This window comes from Thalassophryne amazonica, chromosome 3 (assembly GCF_902500255.1).
Source record: "Thalassophryne amazonica chromosome 3, fThaAma1.1, whole genome shotgun sequence".
Classification (NCBI taxonomy): domain Eukaryota; kingdom Metazoa; phylum Chordata; class Actinopteri; order Batrachoidiformes; family Batrachoididae; genus Thalassophryne; species Thalassophryne amazonica.
Window position 1 is genome coordinate 145,643,735 of NC_047105.1, and position 19,062 is coordinate 145,662,796.

At 43.7% G+C, this 19,062-nt stretch overlaps 1 protein-coding gene across 2 annotated transcripts in view; it reads left to right on the forward strand.

Moving 5' to 3' along the window:
• Window positions 1–19,062, forward strand: part of fhit (fragile histidine triad diadenosine triphosphatase) — a 1,159,287-nt gene that overhangs the window by 921,308 nt on the left and 218,917 nt on the right. For both annotated transcript variants that reach the window (XM_034167503.1, XM_034167502.1), the window contains one exon: window positions 1,186–1,254. In XM_034167503.1, coding sequence (XP_034023394.1) covers window positions 1,186–1,254 — 69 coding nt within the window. The remainder of the gene's footprint in view (window positions 1–1,185; window positions 1,255–19,062) is intronic.

Below are 19,062 nucleotides of genomic sequence, written 5' to 3' on the forward strand. Positions count from 1 at the left end.
TCATGGAGCAGCAAGAGGTGCAGCATGGATGTCACTCCCCGCCAGCTGTTCAGACTGCAACCCGTTTGAACATGTGTGGGACATACTTGGCAAAAATGTTGTCAACTGAGAACTTCTCCCAGAAACCCTGCAAGGCCCCTGGGAAGCGCTGCTGGAAGAATTGGACAACATTACAAACTTCATGAGTGGGGCTGCTTTACTTCACTACAGTGTAATGAGGACATTCCACAGAGCGCCGCTCCTTCCTGTTTCATCCTGAAGAGCAAATTGGGGCATTTTTTGAAGCATCATAGTAACTTCTTTATCCATCTTTGCCAGTCTTGAACAAACTCGGTATATGTAGTAGTTACGACTGTCATCAGCACCTGTTTTAAAATCAGGGTGAAATTTTCGAGCTGTTCAAAAATTTCATCCCAATTCACCAAATCGTCACTAGTGTGTGATAACTTTCAGGTGTTTATAGTCTTAATAGCTCCCATCATGTCTGAATGATTTAAACAGGGTTTTCCTAGTGAGTACAGCTTGAAACATGTTTGATCGTGTACCATCAAGGTAAAAACTTTAAGCAGAAGCAGCATTTGTTGTAGTTCGGGCTGAGGGCACAGCTCCTTCCTTTCATTTTCAGGCAGTTGCCAGGTCTGCACTTTATAACCCAGCCTGTTGCCAGGTCTGCACTTTAACTGCAACAGACCTGTTTTGTTTTGTTTTTTTAAGTTGAAATAGATTTGGGTGTTGGTTGACATATGTATTCTCAGTGCTCTTCTACTTTTGTCCCCATTTTCTTCCATGATCATTGGTGGCATGTGTCACTGCTGTTCATCTTTCACTGAAGTGCATCAGATAAAACACTTTCCCGGGGACCCCGGGTCAGCCATGCAAAGAGGAAATCAGGCTGCCTGGTTTGTCTTTGCACCAGGTTTGACACCAGATGAGGATTGATGGAAAAAAAACACACACACACACATTTAAATCCTGAAGAGCATAAAAATAAAGAGTCTCTGCAGTGCTGAGGCGGTACGCTTGGTGAAATCCACGCCTGCCCTCCCGGCACCAAGACCAGCACACTGTGAATTTACCGTGACTACCTGCTTACAATTTTTCACTTCAGTCAGACAAATCCCACGTGGCAAGCGTCATCTTCTCCAGATGAATGACATCAAAGCGCTGTCTTGTCTTTTCTTTCAGCATGTCCACGTCCACGTGCTGCCCAGGAAGCCAGGCGACTTTGAGAGGAACGATAGCGTTTACGATAAGGTAAAAGTGTCTGCATTCACAAACAGCCACAGCAACGCCGTGGTGACGGGTTGCAACAAACATAATCTCACTGTCTACAAAGAACATCAGCCAGCCAGAATATGTTCACTGAGCAAGCACATAGGTGACAGGGGTCAGGAAAACATCAGAGGGAGAAAGAATGGACTTCCAAAACAGGATATAAAATGAAGTCACTCGCTATTTATGGGTTATGACTGCAGGACGGCAGTAAAGAAGAAGAAGAAGAAGAATGGCCATATAGTGAAATTTGTCCTCCATCCTAATAAAGTTAGACACAATCCAACCACTCGGGGCAGTTGGCAGCCACAGTCCAGCACCAGAGGACCAACTCCAGATGGAGAGGTGCTGCCTTGGTCAGGGGCAGAGAAAGGAGCAAACCATAAATAAGCAGTTTTTTTTTTTTTACTTGATACATTCACACACAGATATTGATGTGTTATGACTCTAGTACTGCAGTACACACACGAGCATTTCTGGATCTGTCTGACTCTGCCGGACTGGATTAAATTTGTGCAGAATCCTCTGCAATATAATTCACAGCCAGAAGCTGGTGCTCTTTATTTACCGGTCTATTTACATTCCTATCTTCATTTAGAAGAATTTTAAATTCTAGAATAGAATTTAAAATTCTTCTTCTTACTTATAAGGTTTTGAATAATCAGGTCCCATCTTATCTTAGGGACCTCGTAGTACCATATCACCCCAATAGAGCGCTTCGCTCTCAGACTGCAGGCTTACTTGTAGTTCCTAGGGTTTTTAAGAGTAGAATGGGAGGCAGAGCCTTCAGCTTTCAGGCTCCTCTCCTGTGGAACCAGCTCCCAATTCAGATCAGGGAGACAGACACCCTCTCTACTTTTAAGATTAGGCTTAAAACTTTCCTTTTTGCTAAAGCTTATAGTTAGGGCTGGATCAGGTGACCCTGAACCATCCCTTAGTTATGCTGCTATAGACGTAGACTGCTGGGGGGTTCCCATGATGCACTGTTTCTTTCTCTTTTTGCTCTGTATGCACCACTCTGCATTTAATCATTAGTGATTGATCTCTGCTCCCCTCCACAGCATGTCTTTTTCCTGGTTCTCTCCCTCAGCCCCTCCCTGAGCCTGGTTCTGCTGGAGGTTTCTTCCTGTTAAAAGGGAGTTTTTCCTTCCCACTGTAGCCAAGTGCTTGCTCACAGGGGGTCGTTTTGACCGTTGGGGTTTTACATAATTATTGTATGGCCTTGCCTTACAATATAAAGCGCCTTGAGGCAACTGTTTGTTGTGATTTGGCGCTATATAAAAAAAATTGATTGATTGATTGAATTGATTGATTTATGGTCATGGACTTTGGATAATGACTGAAATGAAAGGGTTGCAGATATAAGCGATGGAAATGGTGTTCCTCCATCAGGTATTTGGGCATAACCTCATTGAAAGGGATGGACTCAGAGTAGAGTTGCTCCTTCTTCACATCAAAAGGAGCCAGCTGAGGTGGTTTGGGCACCTGGTGAGGATGCCCCCGGTTGTCTCTCCTGGGACGTCTGTCAGGCACGTCCAACTGGGATCACTGGGACACGCCAGGACATTCTGAAGGGATTACTTCCCCAGCTGGCTTGGGAACATCTCAGGATCCCCTAGGAAGAGTTACGGTACTTGACTGAGGATAGGGAAGTGTGGGAGAAGCTGCTTAGTCTGCTGTTACTGTGACCCAGACCAAGATGAGCAGGAGAAAATGATTGAATTAATTGAAAGTGAATGATTTCATTCATCCATCCACAACCCACCCACAGTAGTAGTCCGACTGGACAATGGCCATTTTTGAAAGGAACCTTCCTCTAACCTCCCTCAACACACCACCACGAAATAGTTTCAGAAAACATCAGGGGTGGGGCGTCAGGTGAGATCAGGTTTGAGAGCATGCAACAGTGTCACACACTGTTGCTTCTAACACACTATGGAACTGTCTTCAGTCGTGGCAGAGTGAGGCACTGCATCCCCAACCCCTGAATATACCAACCAAATCTCACACCATTTTGTGGTGGCATTACGAAATGTTAATTCATCTGTTCATTTGTGATACTGTCACAAAAAGTGCCACATTGATGGGAGCATGAATTAATTTTGTGATGATATCACAAAGTATGTTGTGATGTGTGTGTCGGGGGGTCTGTAGGGTTTAGGGTTTAGGGGTAGGATTAGAAATACTAAAACAAAATAAATAATTTCATGACACATTTCCTGATGGGAGCACAAAAAAAACATCAGTGAGACTGTGCTGAATATAAGCAATCGTCTGCCACAACCAGGTGAAACATGAGTGTGTCTTTGACCTTCTCCAGCCACTGGAGTCCTCACCACTGGATCAGGCCCAGAGAAATGCACCATCTGGCATATCTGTTGTAGCTGACATTCTCCTCCTCTTCCTCCATTCCTGTGACACAAAGTCATTCCAGTGGTACCCAGGGATCCTCCACATCGACCTGATCAGTTGTTGCTTTAGATGACAGGTTACAATCCAAGACTTACAACCATAGAATGAAAATAGAAACACCAGGACCCTGAAGACTTTGGATGTTTGCTCTCCTGCAAAGTTATCACCATCCACAAACACCTCTGTGCAGTGACCTTGTGACTCCATAAACTCACCTTTGCATGTCAAAGGGTTGAAAAGGGCTAAAGGTTGTTTCTCTATTTGTCCACAGTGAGACAGCACATGTGAGCATGCACGAGCGTGCACATCGGCACTGGAATGAGTTTGTTTCTAAATTAAATGACCCAACAAGATGCTAATGGACATTTAAGAGCTGATGTGTCCTGCAGCCCTGCACCGTTACTCTCTGAGAGACTCGGCCGCCTTCCAGCACCAATATGAAAACACAATTCACTGCTAATGAACTGCTTCACCTGTGGCTCCTAATAACTTTAATTAAACATCTGAGAGATGAGTTTAAACAAATATCTCTGGGCCCTCAGGAGCCACAATCTCCAAGCCGGCAAACCACAACACTTCAATAAGCAAATAATGAACATGCCTTTCAGGCGCTTTTAAATTTTACTGTGACATTCTGAATTTGTAGCAAGAGTCTGCAACAAATGAATATCAATGACTGGTGACTTTGATATGAATATTCTAATAACCACGTCTCATGAAAAGAACTTCAGTATTCTTCCTCATTGTGCCGGAGGCGAGGAATGAAATGTGCTGTTCCTCAGCAGAGTCCCAGCAGCAAAATATAAATAGGTTTGTTTTTAATTTGCATGTGATCATAAGGGTTATTGTGGGAGCAGCAGCACCACCACATTTATATTTTCAATGTCACACCCAGCAAATGAGAACATTCTTCTCGGAGGTGTTTGTCTTTGTGGTGAATAATCACCTGCTGTTTGTTCCTCACATACCTTACCTCTGTTAAGTGTTTTATGGGCCACGTTTAACACATTTATTGCTTCATAAAGACTCTTTCAGAGGCAACAGAGCAGGTGACATACTTTTATCCCAACGCTGCCAAACAAGGGAGGACGGACAGCACGGGCCAGATCTCACATCCATCACAATGCGGTGCACAGCGCAGCATATGCTCTAATTTATGACCGACAAAGTTTGAGTTTACCGTCCAACGCTGACCAGCTGTACCCACAGGACACTCATCTGTGTGCCCACAGGCATGCTGGTCCTAAAATAAGGTCTGGTCAGGATCAGTGTTGGTGCAGTGATGATGTAAGTTAGCAGAAAGCAGTTCCACCATAAACCAATAAAAACCAGCGACCTCATTTACAACCTCTGCACACACACAAATCGGGACCTAAAAGAGGCTCACGGCATTGGACCGATCTTACAGACTGAACGTGCATGTTCAGTGGTGTGTAAATCTCATACGATTAAGTGTAAAGTGCCACTTCTGCTGTGGGCTTGAGGAGCTGAGAATTATTCCACAACTGCAACAAAACAGAAACATCTGGGTCAGATTTAAGGGACTTTGTCAATTTCAATTTTTTCAATTTATTTTCCTTTATATAGCCCCAAATCACAGAGTTGCCTCAAAGTGCTTCACACAGGTAAGGTCTAACCTTACTAACCCCCAGAGCAACAGTGGTAAGGAAAAACTCCCTCTGAGGAAGAAACCTCAAGCAGACCAGACTCAAAGGGGTGACCCTCTGCTCGGGCCATGCTACAAACATAAATTACAGAAACAATTCACAGAACAATTCACGGACGAATATACAAGAATTGCTGTTGGTGCACAGGACAGGAGGATCGCCAACACAAACACAACTTCCATCTCTGGATGGAGCTGCACCTTAAACAGAGAAAAAACAGAATCAGGCATCAGAAAGACAAAAAATACTGTATAATTTGCCAGCATGAATCAACAAGAAAAACAGAAGAAATACTAAGGTGATCGCCGGCCGCTAGCCCTAAGCTTCACTAAAAGACCCAGAATTTAGGTGAAGTTGAGGCCGCGGCCCGCTCCAATTACTAATAAATGAATTAAAAGAGTAAAAAGGGTAAAACAAAACTGTACCAGTATGCTAGCCATATGAAAGAGAAAATAAGTGCATCTTAAGTCTGGACTTGAAAGTCTCCACAGAATCTGATTGTTTTATTGACGCAGGGAGATCATTCCACAGAACAGGGGCATGATAAGAGAAAGCTCTGTGACCCGCAGACTTCTTATTCACCCTAGGGACACAAGGTAGTCCTGCACTCTGAGAACGTAAAGCCCGGGCAGGTACATAAGGTTTAATTAGGTCAGCTAGGTAGGGAGGTGCCAGTTCATGAATAATTTTATAGGTTAGTAGCAGAACCTTAAAATCTGATCTCACTGGGAGGAAGCCAGTGAAGAGACGCCAAAGTGGGTGTAATGTGGTCAAACTTTCTGCTCCGTGTCAAAAGTCTGGCTGCAGCATTTTGATCCAATTGGAGAGCCCTAATGCTAGACTGCAGTAAACCAGAAAATAGAACATTGCAGTAGTCCAATCTAGAAGAGATGAACATACGGATCAGGGTCTCAGCATCAGCCATAGACAGGATGGGATGGGAAATTTTTTGCGGGTTGCAAGTTACGGGAGTGACTTCCAGAGTATTTTTTGGTCAGGAACCAAACAATTCAACAACGGACTATTTTAATACATAGCTTGTGATTTATTAAACAAACTCAATGACCAAATGTGTGCATATGTACGGAAACTGTGACCCATCTGTCTGAACAGGAATGAGAGGGTTATAATGTGAAGCATTACACATATAATGACATCGTGTGTGAGTCAGTCATAACCAGGGCTTGAAGATGATTTTTTTGTTTGTTTGGTTTTTTTTTTTTTTTTTTTGCTCATTCCGAACAGAAATGGTATTTTAACATTTTCGGTTTTAGGTTCCACTCAAAAATTGCTGTTCCCAACCTGGTTAGAACAAAAAAATTCTGTTACTGAACCAGTTAATAATGTTCCATGCCAGCTGTGGGACAACTGAAAACACTGTATATGCCTGTATATGGCGCTGTAATGCTGCCACGAAAAACTGAGGAGACGATACAGTGTGCTGTCGCAGGCAGCAGAAGCTAGAACTTTTCAAAATGGGGCACTAAGTAAAATAAAGTCACCCTGCAAATGCATCAAAAATCAGGATTTAAATGCACAGGTTATGAACAAGGCTTTGAACCACTTTGTGGAACGAAAATGAAAACCGGAAACTTTTGGTATTTTGCTTGGAATGAAAGAAAAAAAACAGAACTAGTTTTTTTCTGTTGGTTTTTTAATAATAGTAACTGGTTAATGGTATTTTTTTTAGTACTTGAAAAGATTTCCATTTACAACGACCCGGTGAGGATGCCAGACTCCATTAATACTATACACCCAAACAGTTGGTGACGGTAATGCATAGTGGAGTTTGCAAACCACCAATAAACTCAACAGAAGAAGAAGGAGGCCCGGTGAGGTTCACTTTTTTTTTCTTTGAAGATGGCACTGTCAATGCACTTCAGCTCTCCCCCCTCTTTTCTGACTTTCGCTATTTTTAGTACTTTTTAATAGTGCTTTATTGTTGTTATTGGTAGTGGGTGGTACCCTGTGCAAGTGTGCACATGGGAAACCCACTTTTGTAACTCTTGTGATTAGTTTTCTGCTTCTTTCGGCACTTTTTGAGGCAGCACAGGGAAATCCCTTTGTCTCCGGCTCCGGACGCCCCATTGTTTCCACCCGGGATCAGCTGCTTGGACTAAGAGATTCTATGTACAGTGGGCTGGGTCCCCACTATGCTGAGCACCTGGACATACCTGCAGACATACGAAGGAGACGGAGAGGCTGCAGGGGTGGCCGGATGAAGCGAAGAAGGACTTATATTCCGTCTGTGGTCATGGGGTCTCTCCGCAACAAGACCGAGGAGCTAGCAGCGCTAACCCGTTTCCAGAGGCTTTATAGGGGCTGCTGTCTCAGGTGCTTCACGGAGACGTGGTTGGATGGACATGTACCGGACTCTGTTATTAACATGGACAGCTTCACACTTATCCGTGTGGACAGGACTTTGGCAGAGAGCAGGTAGAAAAGAGGAGGGGGGCTCGCCATTTATGTGAGTGAGAGATAATAATAATAATAATAATAATAATAATACATTTTATTTGTATTGCACCTTACATTTCAAAGAAATCTCAAAGTGCTACAGCAAGGATTTAAAAACAGAATTAAAACAGATTTCAAAAACCATTTCAAACAATAAGATATCTAAAAGGCCTTTTGAAATAACAATGTCTTTAGGCCTTTTTTAAAGGCCTTCACACTTTGTGGGGCCCTCAGGGTCTCTGGGAGGGAGTTCCAGAGCCGAGGGGCCACTGCCTGGAAGGCCCTGTCTCCCATGGTGGAGAGTCTGGTCCTGGGTTGGTGAAGGCAGTGTGAGGAGGTGGTGGAGCGGAGAGATCTTGAGGTGGTGTGTGGGGTGAGGAGTTCACTGAGGTAGGCAGGGGCGGTTCCGTGCATGCACTGATAAGTCAGGAGGCAGAGTTTGTACTCTATTCTGTATTTGATGGGCAGCCAGTGGAGGGATCTGAGGACAGGGGTGATGTGGTCAAACTTGCGCCTCCTCGTCAGGACCCGGGCAGCACAGTTCTGGATGTGCTCCAGCTTTTGCAGGTTTTTACCAGGGGTCCCGACGAGGAGGGCATTGCAATAGTCCAACCTGGAGGAGACAAAAGCATGGACTAACCTCTCAGCATCTGGTTGGGAAAGGGAGGGGCGGAGCTTGGCTATGTTTTTGAGGTGATGGAAGGAGACTTTGCATAGGTGGTGGATGTGGGTGTCGAAGGTGAGATGTGGGTCAAATCTGACTCCAAGGTTGGTGATGGAGGTGGACAGGGGAATGTTGTGGCAGAGAATGGGAATACTGGTGAGGGAGGAGAACTGGGTTTGATGTGGGGTACTGATGAGGATGGCTTGAGTTTTGTCAGTGTTTAATTTAAGAAAGTTATCAGTCATCAATCAATCAATCAATCAATCAGTTTTTTTATATAGTGCCAAATCACAACAAACAGTTGCCCCAAGGCGCTATATATTGTAAGGCAAGGCCATACAATAATTATGTAAAACCCCAACGGTCAAAACGACCCCCTGTGAGCAAGCACTTGGCTACAGTGGGAAGGAAAAACTCCCTTTTAACAGGAAGAAACCTCCAGCAGAACCAGGCTCAGGGAGGGGCAGTCCTCTGCTGGGACTGGTTGGGGCTGAGGGAGAGAACCAGGAAAAAGACATGCTGTGGAGGGGAGCAGAGATCGATCACTAATGATTAAATGCAGAGTGGTGCATACAAAGCAATCAAAGCAGTCATCCATGCTTCTATCTCCTCCAGGCAAGCCTGAAAGGCAGACGGCAGAGCTGAGGGGAGTGTGGAGTCCATTTTGATGTATAACTGTGTGTCGTCTGCGTAGCAATGAAATGAAATCTTGTGTTTACGGATGATTTGACCAAGGGGGAGCATGTAGATGGTAAAAAGGGTTGGACCAAGGACAGACCCTTGTGGCACTCCACAGCTGACAGTATGGGTTTTGGATTTGGATTGTCCGAGTGTAACACATTCTGTCCTGTTCGTGAGATATGAGCGAAACCAGTTGAGAGTTGTGCCAGTGAGTCCTATTTCAGTGTTGAGGCGGTGGAGCAGGATGGTGTGGTCAGTGGTGTCAAAAGCAGCTGATAGATCCAGTAGGAGGAAGAGAGATGGTGAGCCCTGGTCCGCAGTCATGAGAAGGTCGTTCATGATGCGGACCAGGGCGGTTTCTGTGCTGTGTGCTGAGCGGAAACCAGACTGAAATATTTCATATAGGTTATGGGTGTGGAGGTGAACATGGAGTTGAACTGATACGACTTTTTCCAGGACTTTGGAAAGGAACGGCAGGTTTGAGACAGGGCGGTAATGAGCCAGGATTTTCGGGTCGAGTGAGGGTTTTTTGAGATGAGGGCGAATAATGGCTGATTTGAGAGCTGGAGGAACCTGACCGGATTTGAGTGACTGGTTAATAATTTCTTTGATTAGAGGACTAATAGCTGTAATGTTTGACTTTAGTAGTGGTTTAGGGAGAGGATCCAATGAACAAGTAGATGTTTTCATGCATTTTATGATCCTCTCTACCTCTGTCAGATTGGTGTCCATGAAATCTGAAAAAGTGTGGAGTGGGTTGGAGATACTGAGTTTGAAGTGAGATGGTGTTGTAGCAGGGAGATGAGACCGGATTGTGGCTACCTTTGTTGTGAAAAAGTCCAAAAACCTGTTACACTGATCTGTGCTGGTATCGGTGTCGGAGTGTGTGGGAGGTTTGAGGAGAGAGTCGATTGATGAAAATAACTGTTTTGTACCCGTACAGTTTGAAATTTTATGAGAGAAGTATTGGGACCTGGCTGTGGCGAGTGCTCTAGAGTATTGTTTCTGGTGTTCATGGTAAGCCTGTTTGTGTACGTGTAAGCCACTGGAGACATATCTGCGCTCCAGGGCGCGACCAGCAGTTTTCATTTTTCGGAGCTCTGTTGTGTACCAAGGAGCTGACCTGGAAAAAGTTACTGTTCTTGTTTTGATTGGTGCATGTAACTCGAGGATGTTGTGAAGACTAGAGTTGTAGTGCTGAACGGATTCATTAACTGATGTGAACTGTGTGACTTGTGAAATTTTCTGTATGTCCTGGTTGAAGAGAATGGTGTCAGTTGCTTTTAAGTTTCTGAACCGGATTTGACGTTTTGTTTGGAGGTATGTTTCTGCTAATGGCAGTTCCAGGGAGACGGCCTTATGGTCAGACACGCCCAGGTCGTACAGCTTTATGTTTTTAATGGGAGCATTGTCTGTTATGACCAAATCAAGAGTGTGGCCTTTTGTGTGTGTGGGAACTGTTATATGTTGAGTGAGGTGAAGGCAGTCCAGGAGATCTAGGAGCTCTGCAGCTGGGCGGTTTGTGGGGGAGTCGACATGAACATTGAAATCTCCCAGTATAAGTGTACTATTGGAGGTTGCACAGAGTGATGTTAGTAGGTCTTGAAGTTCAGCAGTGAATCCAGGGTGTGGTTTTGGGGGGCGGTAGATGAGAAGAATTTTTGTTGTTTCTTTTTGTGATCTACATTTGAATAACAAGCATTCAAATGTGATGAGCTCTGGCAGTGGGAGAGGTGTTATAATAAGATCTTTATGGTAAATGACAGCAAGACCCCCACCCCGGCCTGTGGACCTGGCCCTTTAAAGGTATGTGTATCCTGGGGGACATGCTTCATTTAGTGCCAGATATGAGTCTGATTTGTGCCAGGTTTCTGTAAGGCACATCATATGTATTTGTTTGTCGAGAATATGTTCAAATATTAGGCTGGTTTTATTTGTGAGTGATTGGGAATTGAAGAGTGTTATTCTTATCTTGGAGATGTTCTTGCATCTTGGCAAAGTCCAGAGCAGGCGGAAATCCACTCCACGTTTTCCCTGTTTCCCTTTATTTGTCATCGTGCTGGTCGTGTTCTGATGACGTCGTTGCCAGTGACGCGTTGAATGTGTGCCGCGGAGATGCAGTCGGTGAAGAGGTCATGGTGCGGGCTGGCCAGTGGAATATTCCTCATGTCTCTTAGATGTGGGCGATTTGTAGCCGGATTGAGGATGATGGTGGTGGAGCCTCCTTTCCTCGGCGTTCAGCAGAGCCGTCTGGGCGGGATGTGCAGGCCCGGCGTGTGAGTGCAGCATGGCTAGCGTGCATGGTCTGCCCCAGGTAGAGGCATCGCTCCCAGACCCCAGTGGCTTCGTCTCCCCGATCGCCTCACCCGTCCTGGACACCAGAGCAGCGCTCACAGGAAGGACAGAGGAATGGAGGTGAGGTTGATGCAATGCTGAGTAGGATGAACAAAGTGAGAATACCTGTAGGTTATTGTTGTTGCTCCTGTTAGCGGTGGTGTTGGCATGGCTGTCCTCTGCTGGGCGGCAGAGCGGACCGGGACACTGGTGGATGTCCCCGGATAACAGGAGGCAGATGGCAATGATAAAGCCGATGGTTTGTTGTGGTTTTAGAGCAGTTTTGGTCTGTGTTGAGAACTGGCCGTAGAGACGAGGAAAGATGAAAGTGGTAGCCAGGGTGAACTTGCTGAATCTGAAATGTTTGTTTGCTTGGATTGTCATTTGCATGTTGAAAGATGGCAGTATTTTTCCGTGAGAGTAATAATCAGTTTTCGACAGGGGTCGGAGTAGACAAAATTACTCATGAGCAGTATATGAATGAAGACGGCTGCAGCAGGGGCAGAGAGAGATGGCGTAACGCAGCTCATGTTCACGTGAAGGATCAGATCTGCTCTTCAGACGTGGAGCTACTCGCGATGAACATGAGGCTGTACTATCTCCCACGGGGGTTTGGGAGTGTGATTGTGCTCTGCACGTATATTCCTCCCTCTGCAGACGCCACCGCTGCCTGTGAGCAGATTCACAGTACAGTGACACGACTCACGGCTGCAGACACAACACCCCCGCACTCTCCTTCTCATCACAAGGGACTTTAACCACGCCTCCCTCTCCGCTACCCTCCCTATGTTCACCCAGTACGTCACGTGTAAAACCAGGGACAATAGAATACTGGACATTTTTTATGCTAATGTGGAGGACACTTACACCTCCGCCCCCCGCTGGGACACTCGGATCACAACCTCATCTACCTGCTCCCCCAATACACACCCAGGGTGAGAAGGGAGCCAGTGCAGAAAAGGTCGGTGAAACTCTGTACTGAAGAGGCCACTGAGAGGCTGAGGGACTGTTTCAGAACCACAGACTGGAGCATGTTTAAAAACTCTCATGGAGAAGACATCAACGGCCTGACCCTGTGTGTCACTGACTACGTGAACGTCTGTGTGGAGAGCACTGTGCACACCCAGAGAGTACAGTGCTTTCCCAACAACCACCCCTAGGTGACCCCTGAGCTGAAGGTCCTGATGAACCAGAAGAAGAGGGCTTTCAACTTGGGAGACAGAGAGAAGCAGCGTAGAGTCCAACAGGAACTTCAGTGGAGGATCCGGGCAGCCAAGAAGGAGTACGGAAAGAAGATGAAGGAGCAGCTGGCCCAGAACAACGTCAGGGATGTGTGGAGAGGCCTCAAGACCGTCTCTGAATTTGGGCAGGGTGCCAGCAGGACTACAGATGGAGATTCTCAGTTTGCATAGGAGCTAAACAGTTACTTTAACCGTTTTGGCTCCTCCACACCTGCCCCCATGCCTGCTCTTGGCTCTCCACCCGTCTCCAGCAGCCAGCGCTCCAGTCCCTCAGACCCCCCACCTTCTACCCCTGGTCACCTCCACTGCACCCCGGACTTTGTCCCTCTTCTCCATGGATTGTATTCAGCACCAGCCCACCTCAACTCACACCTCAGCTCCCCCCTCCCCCCCCCCCCACTGTAACTCCAACTGAGGTGAGAGGTCAGCTCCTGCAGCTGAAGCAGAGGAAAGCAGCAGGACCTGATGGGATCCCCCCGAGGCTGCTGAGGACCTGTGCAGCACCTCAACAGCAAACTGGACTGGACTCATAACACTGACGCCCTGTACAAGAAAGGCCAGAGTCACCTCCACCTCCTGAGGAGACTGAGATCCTTTGGAGTGAGCAGGCCTCTGCTTAAGACCTTCTACGACTCTGTTGTAGCCTCAGCTCTCCTCCATGCCGTCATCTGTTGGGCCCTTGGCAGCACAGAGCAGGAGCGAAAGAGACTGAACAAGCTCGTCAGGAAGTCCAGCTCTGTCCTGGGCTGTCCTCTGGGCAAGTTCACATCCATCATGAACAACTCCTCTCACCCTCTGCACCGGACTGTAGTGGAGCTGAGCAGCTCGTTTAGTGACAGACTGAGGCACCCTCAGTGCAAGAAGGAACGATACCGCAGGTGGTTCCTCCCTGCTGCTGTCAGACTGTACAATAAACTGTGAAATAACCACATGCAGTAATATGTCTACAAATCACGTGGAATAACAACTTGTTTATAATTTCCAGCACTAGTGTCACCTTATCACATCTAAACTCCACTTCGCATATTGTAAATAAGATGCTCCTATTTTTTTTAATTCCAATCATGTGTGTGTATATATATATATATATATATATATATATATTTTTTTTTTTTTAATTTCTACTTCATTTTCTAATTTTATTGCATTGTTACAAGTATTATTATCGCTTTATCTTTGCACACGCTGTTTGATGCACATTTTTTCTACTCGCTCTCATCTTGTGTGTTTATTAAGAGCTGACGTAACATATGAATTTCTCCATTGTGAGATCAATAAAGTCTTATCTTCTGCCTTAGTGGGTCAAAGCACTGCCATTTCACACTGACAGATGCACCCGGCACAGACAATCAATGGACCTTTCAAAACACTGCATTTATTTGGGTCATAATTATGCTTTTTTATTTTTGTGTTTGTGGATCAATTGGGATTTATTTTCATCGCAAGCAGAACACTGAAGATACATCCCACAGCTGTACACTGGTGGAAACATATTTGAAGTTTACTTGCAGGTGTTTAAACAGTTTTATAAGTCAGACATAATTTTTCCGTACACCATTTTTGGCTTTTGGTTGAACATATACTTTTAGTGTGTATCCTACACACAGTTTCATGAACGATGCTCCAGGTTTAACCCTCTGGGGCCGACGCTGTTGTATACGATGGCTGAGTACAAGTTTTACTAAATTCTAAATAACTTTTTAATGATATGAGATAGAAACTTACTTTTTTGTTGAAAAGTTAACTCCGCGGCCTTTCGAGCCAGCCATCCACCATCTTTGTACTCCTCATAGAAGCTGTGTGATGACATGCACAGTGTGAGTGTCCAATTGGAATTGGTTCACCATCACATGTTTTTCCAATATCTAATCATAGGGCAGAGCAGTCTCACATGGTAGACCAAAGATCACTTGTAGAAGCAATGTGTTACTCTTTGGCATGTAAATGCTGTCTGAATATCCCTCTGGCTTCTGGCTTCATCCGTAAAAGTGCAGTGTTGTGCATATGAATGAAGGCGATCAGCATAAGAGGGTCTCATACAACCTCACGTGGTCAACCAAAGAGTATCACTGGGAGAAATGATTCACTACTTAGCCAGGGAATATTATTGAATAAGCCTCTCTCGCTCTCACTCGTAAAGTGCCGTTCACACATTTGAATGAAAGGGGGGAAGGGGTGTTAACAGGGCCTGAAACTGTGAAGATAGGTTGTTTACATGCTGGAACACATTCCAAGAGGGAGTCAACCTCCAGGAAAGAAAAAAGTTTGTGTTGTAAGCCTTTGTGTAACAGCAGACAGAAATTGCTTTGAGATGTGGGATAAAGACAAACAAAACGCATAGACTATTTTGTATAAATTGTTTAAAATGTGCATTTGTGTTTACGTTAGAACCTTAATTTTATAAATTCTTTTGAACAAGATCCCAAACTACCTTTATAAAGTGTCAAAATAGTTGTTTATTATAGTTTGCTGTCTGTTTTGAATAAATGTGTGTGAAAATTATTTTGCCGCTTTATTTTTTTCCTTTCTTATTTCTGATTGTAAACCTTTATTACACTTATAAAACACCACTATAGCATATATATTCTGAAAGTACAGGTTGTCCTGAAAAAAAGAGACATACCACTTGATCTTGAGCTTTTAACAGCAATAATAAAACATTTATGCCAGGCAAGTGAACTGTTCAAAAAATGCCCTCGGACTCCAGAGTGTTAAATTTGAGCTTTATGTTTATTGTACTATTCAGCTACATCTTACACAGGTGGGTTCATGAGGTACGTGCACTCTGTTGGGACACACAGGCAGTGGTGGGCGCAGTTCTGATAATCCGATAACTGATAATTATTGAAGATAATGTTTTCATTATCAGATTATATTTTTAGATAACTTTAAAAACCATTATCGGATTAATTATCTTCTGATAAATTTTTGTCTGATAATTTTTAGACCGTTAACGTGGTAAACAAAGCTGAACAGCTACAAACATTCATAAAATTTAAAATCAGTTGAGCACCTACCTTTTAAATGTTTTGTAGCAGAAGTGCAGTTCTTCTCTCTGCGAAAAGAGTAGCGCTGCCTCTAGAAGAAACTGCTCTATCCCCTGTAAGCAAAGGAGAACTGGTCACCAAAAAAATAAAAATCATTTCTTTTAACCCCATACTGATATGACACAATATCACCCAAGTCATCCAGAGGCATACATTTTTAACTTATGGTTCAAATTTTAACCAAAATTAATTAACATCAGTTAATTAAAATTAAATTAACGTGTGAAGCTTTATAAAGTGAAAATATCAGATATATGTTTTAGTTTTAAAGTAATGCGCCAATTGTTAAGGTTTTAGTGGGGACATGCTGCGTCCAGGTGCATTATGGGTATAGGATAATCTCAGTACGTTCACGACATGAAAAATGCATTTCAGACACTCTGATCAGGCTCCTGGACAACAGCATTAAACTCTAGTGCCTAAAACTCTTGTGAATATATTCTCTGGGTTTATACACGTTATCGTGTTTGTGTTTATTAAATTCCACACATTTTAAACATAGCAGAGTAGCAGCAGACACAGATTATCTGGAATTTTGTTTTGGCAAGTCTCTACTACCATCTACTGGCCAGTAGTGTTCATGGCAGTATTCAAACTGAAGCTGGGCTGATATTTTTAGTCACATTTACATATACATTTGACATAAACAATGTCAAATGTATATGTGTTGTCTTTAATTTTGATGTGTGCCATTATTATATGAGCCATTAGCTAATTATAGGCCAATCTCCAACCTTCCTTTTCTCTCAAAAATTCTTGAAAGGGTAGTTGTAAAACAGCTAACTGATCATCTGCAGAGGAATGGTCTATTTGAAGAGTTTCAGTCAGGTTTTAGAATTCATCATAGTACAGAAACAGCATTAGTGAAGGTTACAAATGATCTTCTTATGGCCTCAGACAGTGGACTCATCTCTGTGCTTGTTCTGTTAGACCTCAGTGCTGCTTTTGATACTGTTGACCATAAAAGTTTATTACAGAGATTAGAGCATGCCATAGGTATTAAAGGCACTGCGCTGCGGTGGTTTGAATCATATTTATCTAATAGATTACAATTTGTTCATGTAAATGGGGAATCTTCTTCACAGACTAAGGTTAATTATGGAGTTCCACAAGGTTCTGTGCTAGGACCAATTTTATTCACTTTATACATGCTTCCCTTAGGCAGTATTATTAGACGGCATTCCTTAAATTTTCATTGTTATGCAGATGATACCCAGCTTTATCTATCCATGAAGCCAGAGGACACACACCAATTAGCTAAACTGCAGGATTGTCTTACAGACATAAAGACATGGATGACCTCTAATTTCCTGCTTTTAAACTCAGATAAAACTGAAGTTATTGTACTTGGCCCCACAAATCTTAGAAACATGGTGTCTAACCAGATCCTTACTCTGGATGGCATTACCCTGACCTCTAGTAATACTGTGAGAAATCTTGGAGTCATTTTTGATCAGGATATGTCATTCAATGTGCATATTAAACAAATATGTAGGACTGCTTTTTTGCATTTACGCAATATCTCTAAAATTAGAAAGGTCTTGTCTCGAATTCATGCATTTATTTCCTCTAGGCTGGACTATTGAAATTCATTATTATCAGGTTGTCCTAAAAGTTCCCTGAAAAGCCTTCAGTTAATTCAAAATTCTGCAGCTAGAGTACTGACGGGGACTAAAAGGAGAGAGCATATCTCACCCATATTGGCCTCTCTTCATTGGCTTCCTGTTAATTCTAGAATAGAATTTAAAATTCTTCTTCTTACTTATAAGGTTTTGAATAATCAGGTCCCATCTTATCTTAGGGACCTCATAGTACCATATCACCCCAATAGAGCGCTTCGCTCTCAGACTGCAGGCTTACTTGTAGTTCCTAGGGTTTGTAAGAGTAGAATGGGAGGCAGAGCCTTCAGCTTTCAGGCTCCTCTCCTGTGGAACCAGCTCCCAATTCAGATCAGGGAGACAGACACCCTCTCTACTTTTAAGATTAGGCTTAAAACTTTCCTTTTTGCTAAAGCTTATAGTTAGGGCTGGATCAGGTGACCCTGAACCATCCCTTAGTTATGCTGCTATAGACTTAGACTGCTGGGGGGTTCCCATGATGCACTGAGTGTTTCTTTCTCTTTTTGCCCTGTATGCACCACTCTGCATTTAATCATTAGTGATTGATCTCTGCTCCCCTCCACAGCATGTCTTTTTCCTGGTTCTCTCCCTCAGCCCCAACCAGTCCCAGCAGAAGACTGCCCCTCCCTGAGCCTGGTTCTGCTGGAGGTTTCTTCCTGTTAAAAGGGAGTTTTTCCTTCCCACTGTTGCCAAGTGCTTGCTCACAGGGGGTCGTTTTGACCGTTGGGGTTTTTACGTAATTATTGTATGGCCTTGCCTTACAATATAAAGCGCCTTAGGGCAACTGTTTGTTGTGATTTGGCGCTATATAAATAAAATTGATTGATTGATTGATTGTTATGGTAAACAAGTAATAATTATGGATTAATTACTGTATCTTGTCTGAGGTAATTGGAGTGTGAACGTAATTGCCCTTTTTTGGGATCAATAAAGTTGTCTGAAGTCTGTACTCGGTTCCAGCTCAGGTGTACCATAGAACCACACGGCATAAAAGTTCAGAGCGCACGATTTATGTTCTCACACACATTGTACGTTCAAAAACCACACGTCACACTCGTGTTTCCAGATGCAAAATGTAAACAGAAGCTTTTTTTCAAACTTAATTTACAAAAACTCTCGATGGGAGACATCAAAGTTAAAAAAAACAAAACAAACAAACAAACAAAAACATTACAAGACAGGTCTGCGGTGTTTTCACAGGCACAGTGTGAGAGGTGGTCGTGAGATGTTAAACGCAGCTCGTTACTCCATGTATACTAAATGATGCAGGACGCGCGATTAACCTGAAAGACGGTGCGATCCAAAAAATTCTCGTACCAATGAAAAATCAACTGAAAAAGATGGCAGTGTTCTATTTATTTTGACACCGGTTATATCAGACGGTTATCTAATTACAACTTGGCTTTTTTTTAATGCCTTTTTTGGCATATTTTACAAAAGCACATTTATCTGTAAACACCAACACACGACACACCTTACATTAACGTGTTGGTTTACATAACCAGTCAGTGTTAGCAGAGGCACATTTTACCCAGAATGCCATCTGTCTGTTTGTTACAAAACTTCAGAATTAGTACATTTTTCAACATTAAAAGATATATGTTATATCTTAACTTTGCACAAATGACAGAATTGACATTAATGGCGTATCAGTATTCATTTTATTTA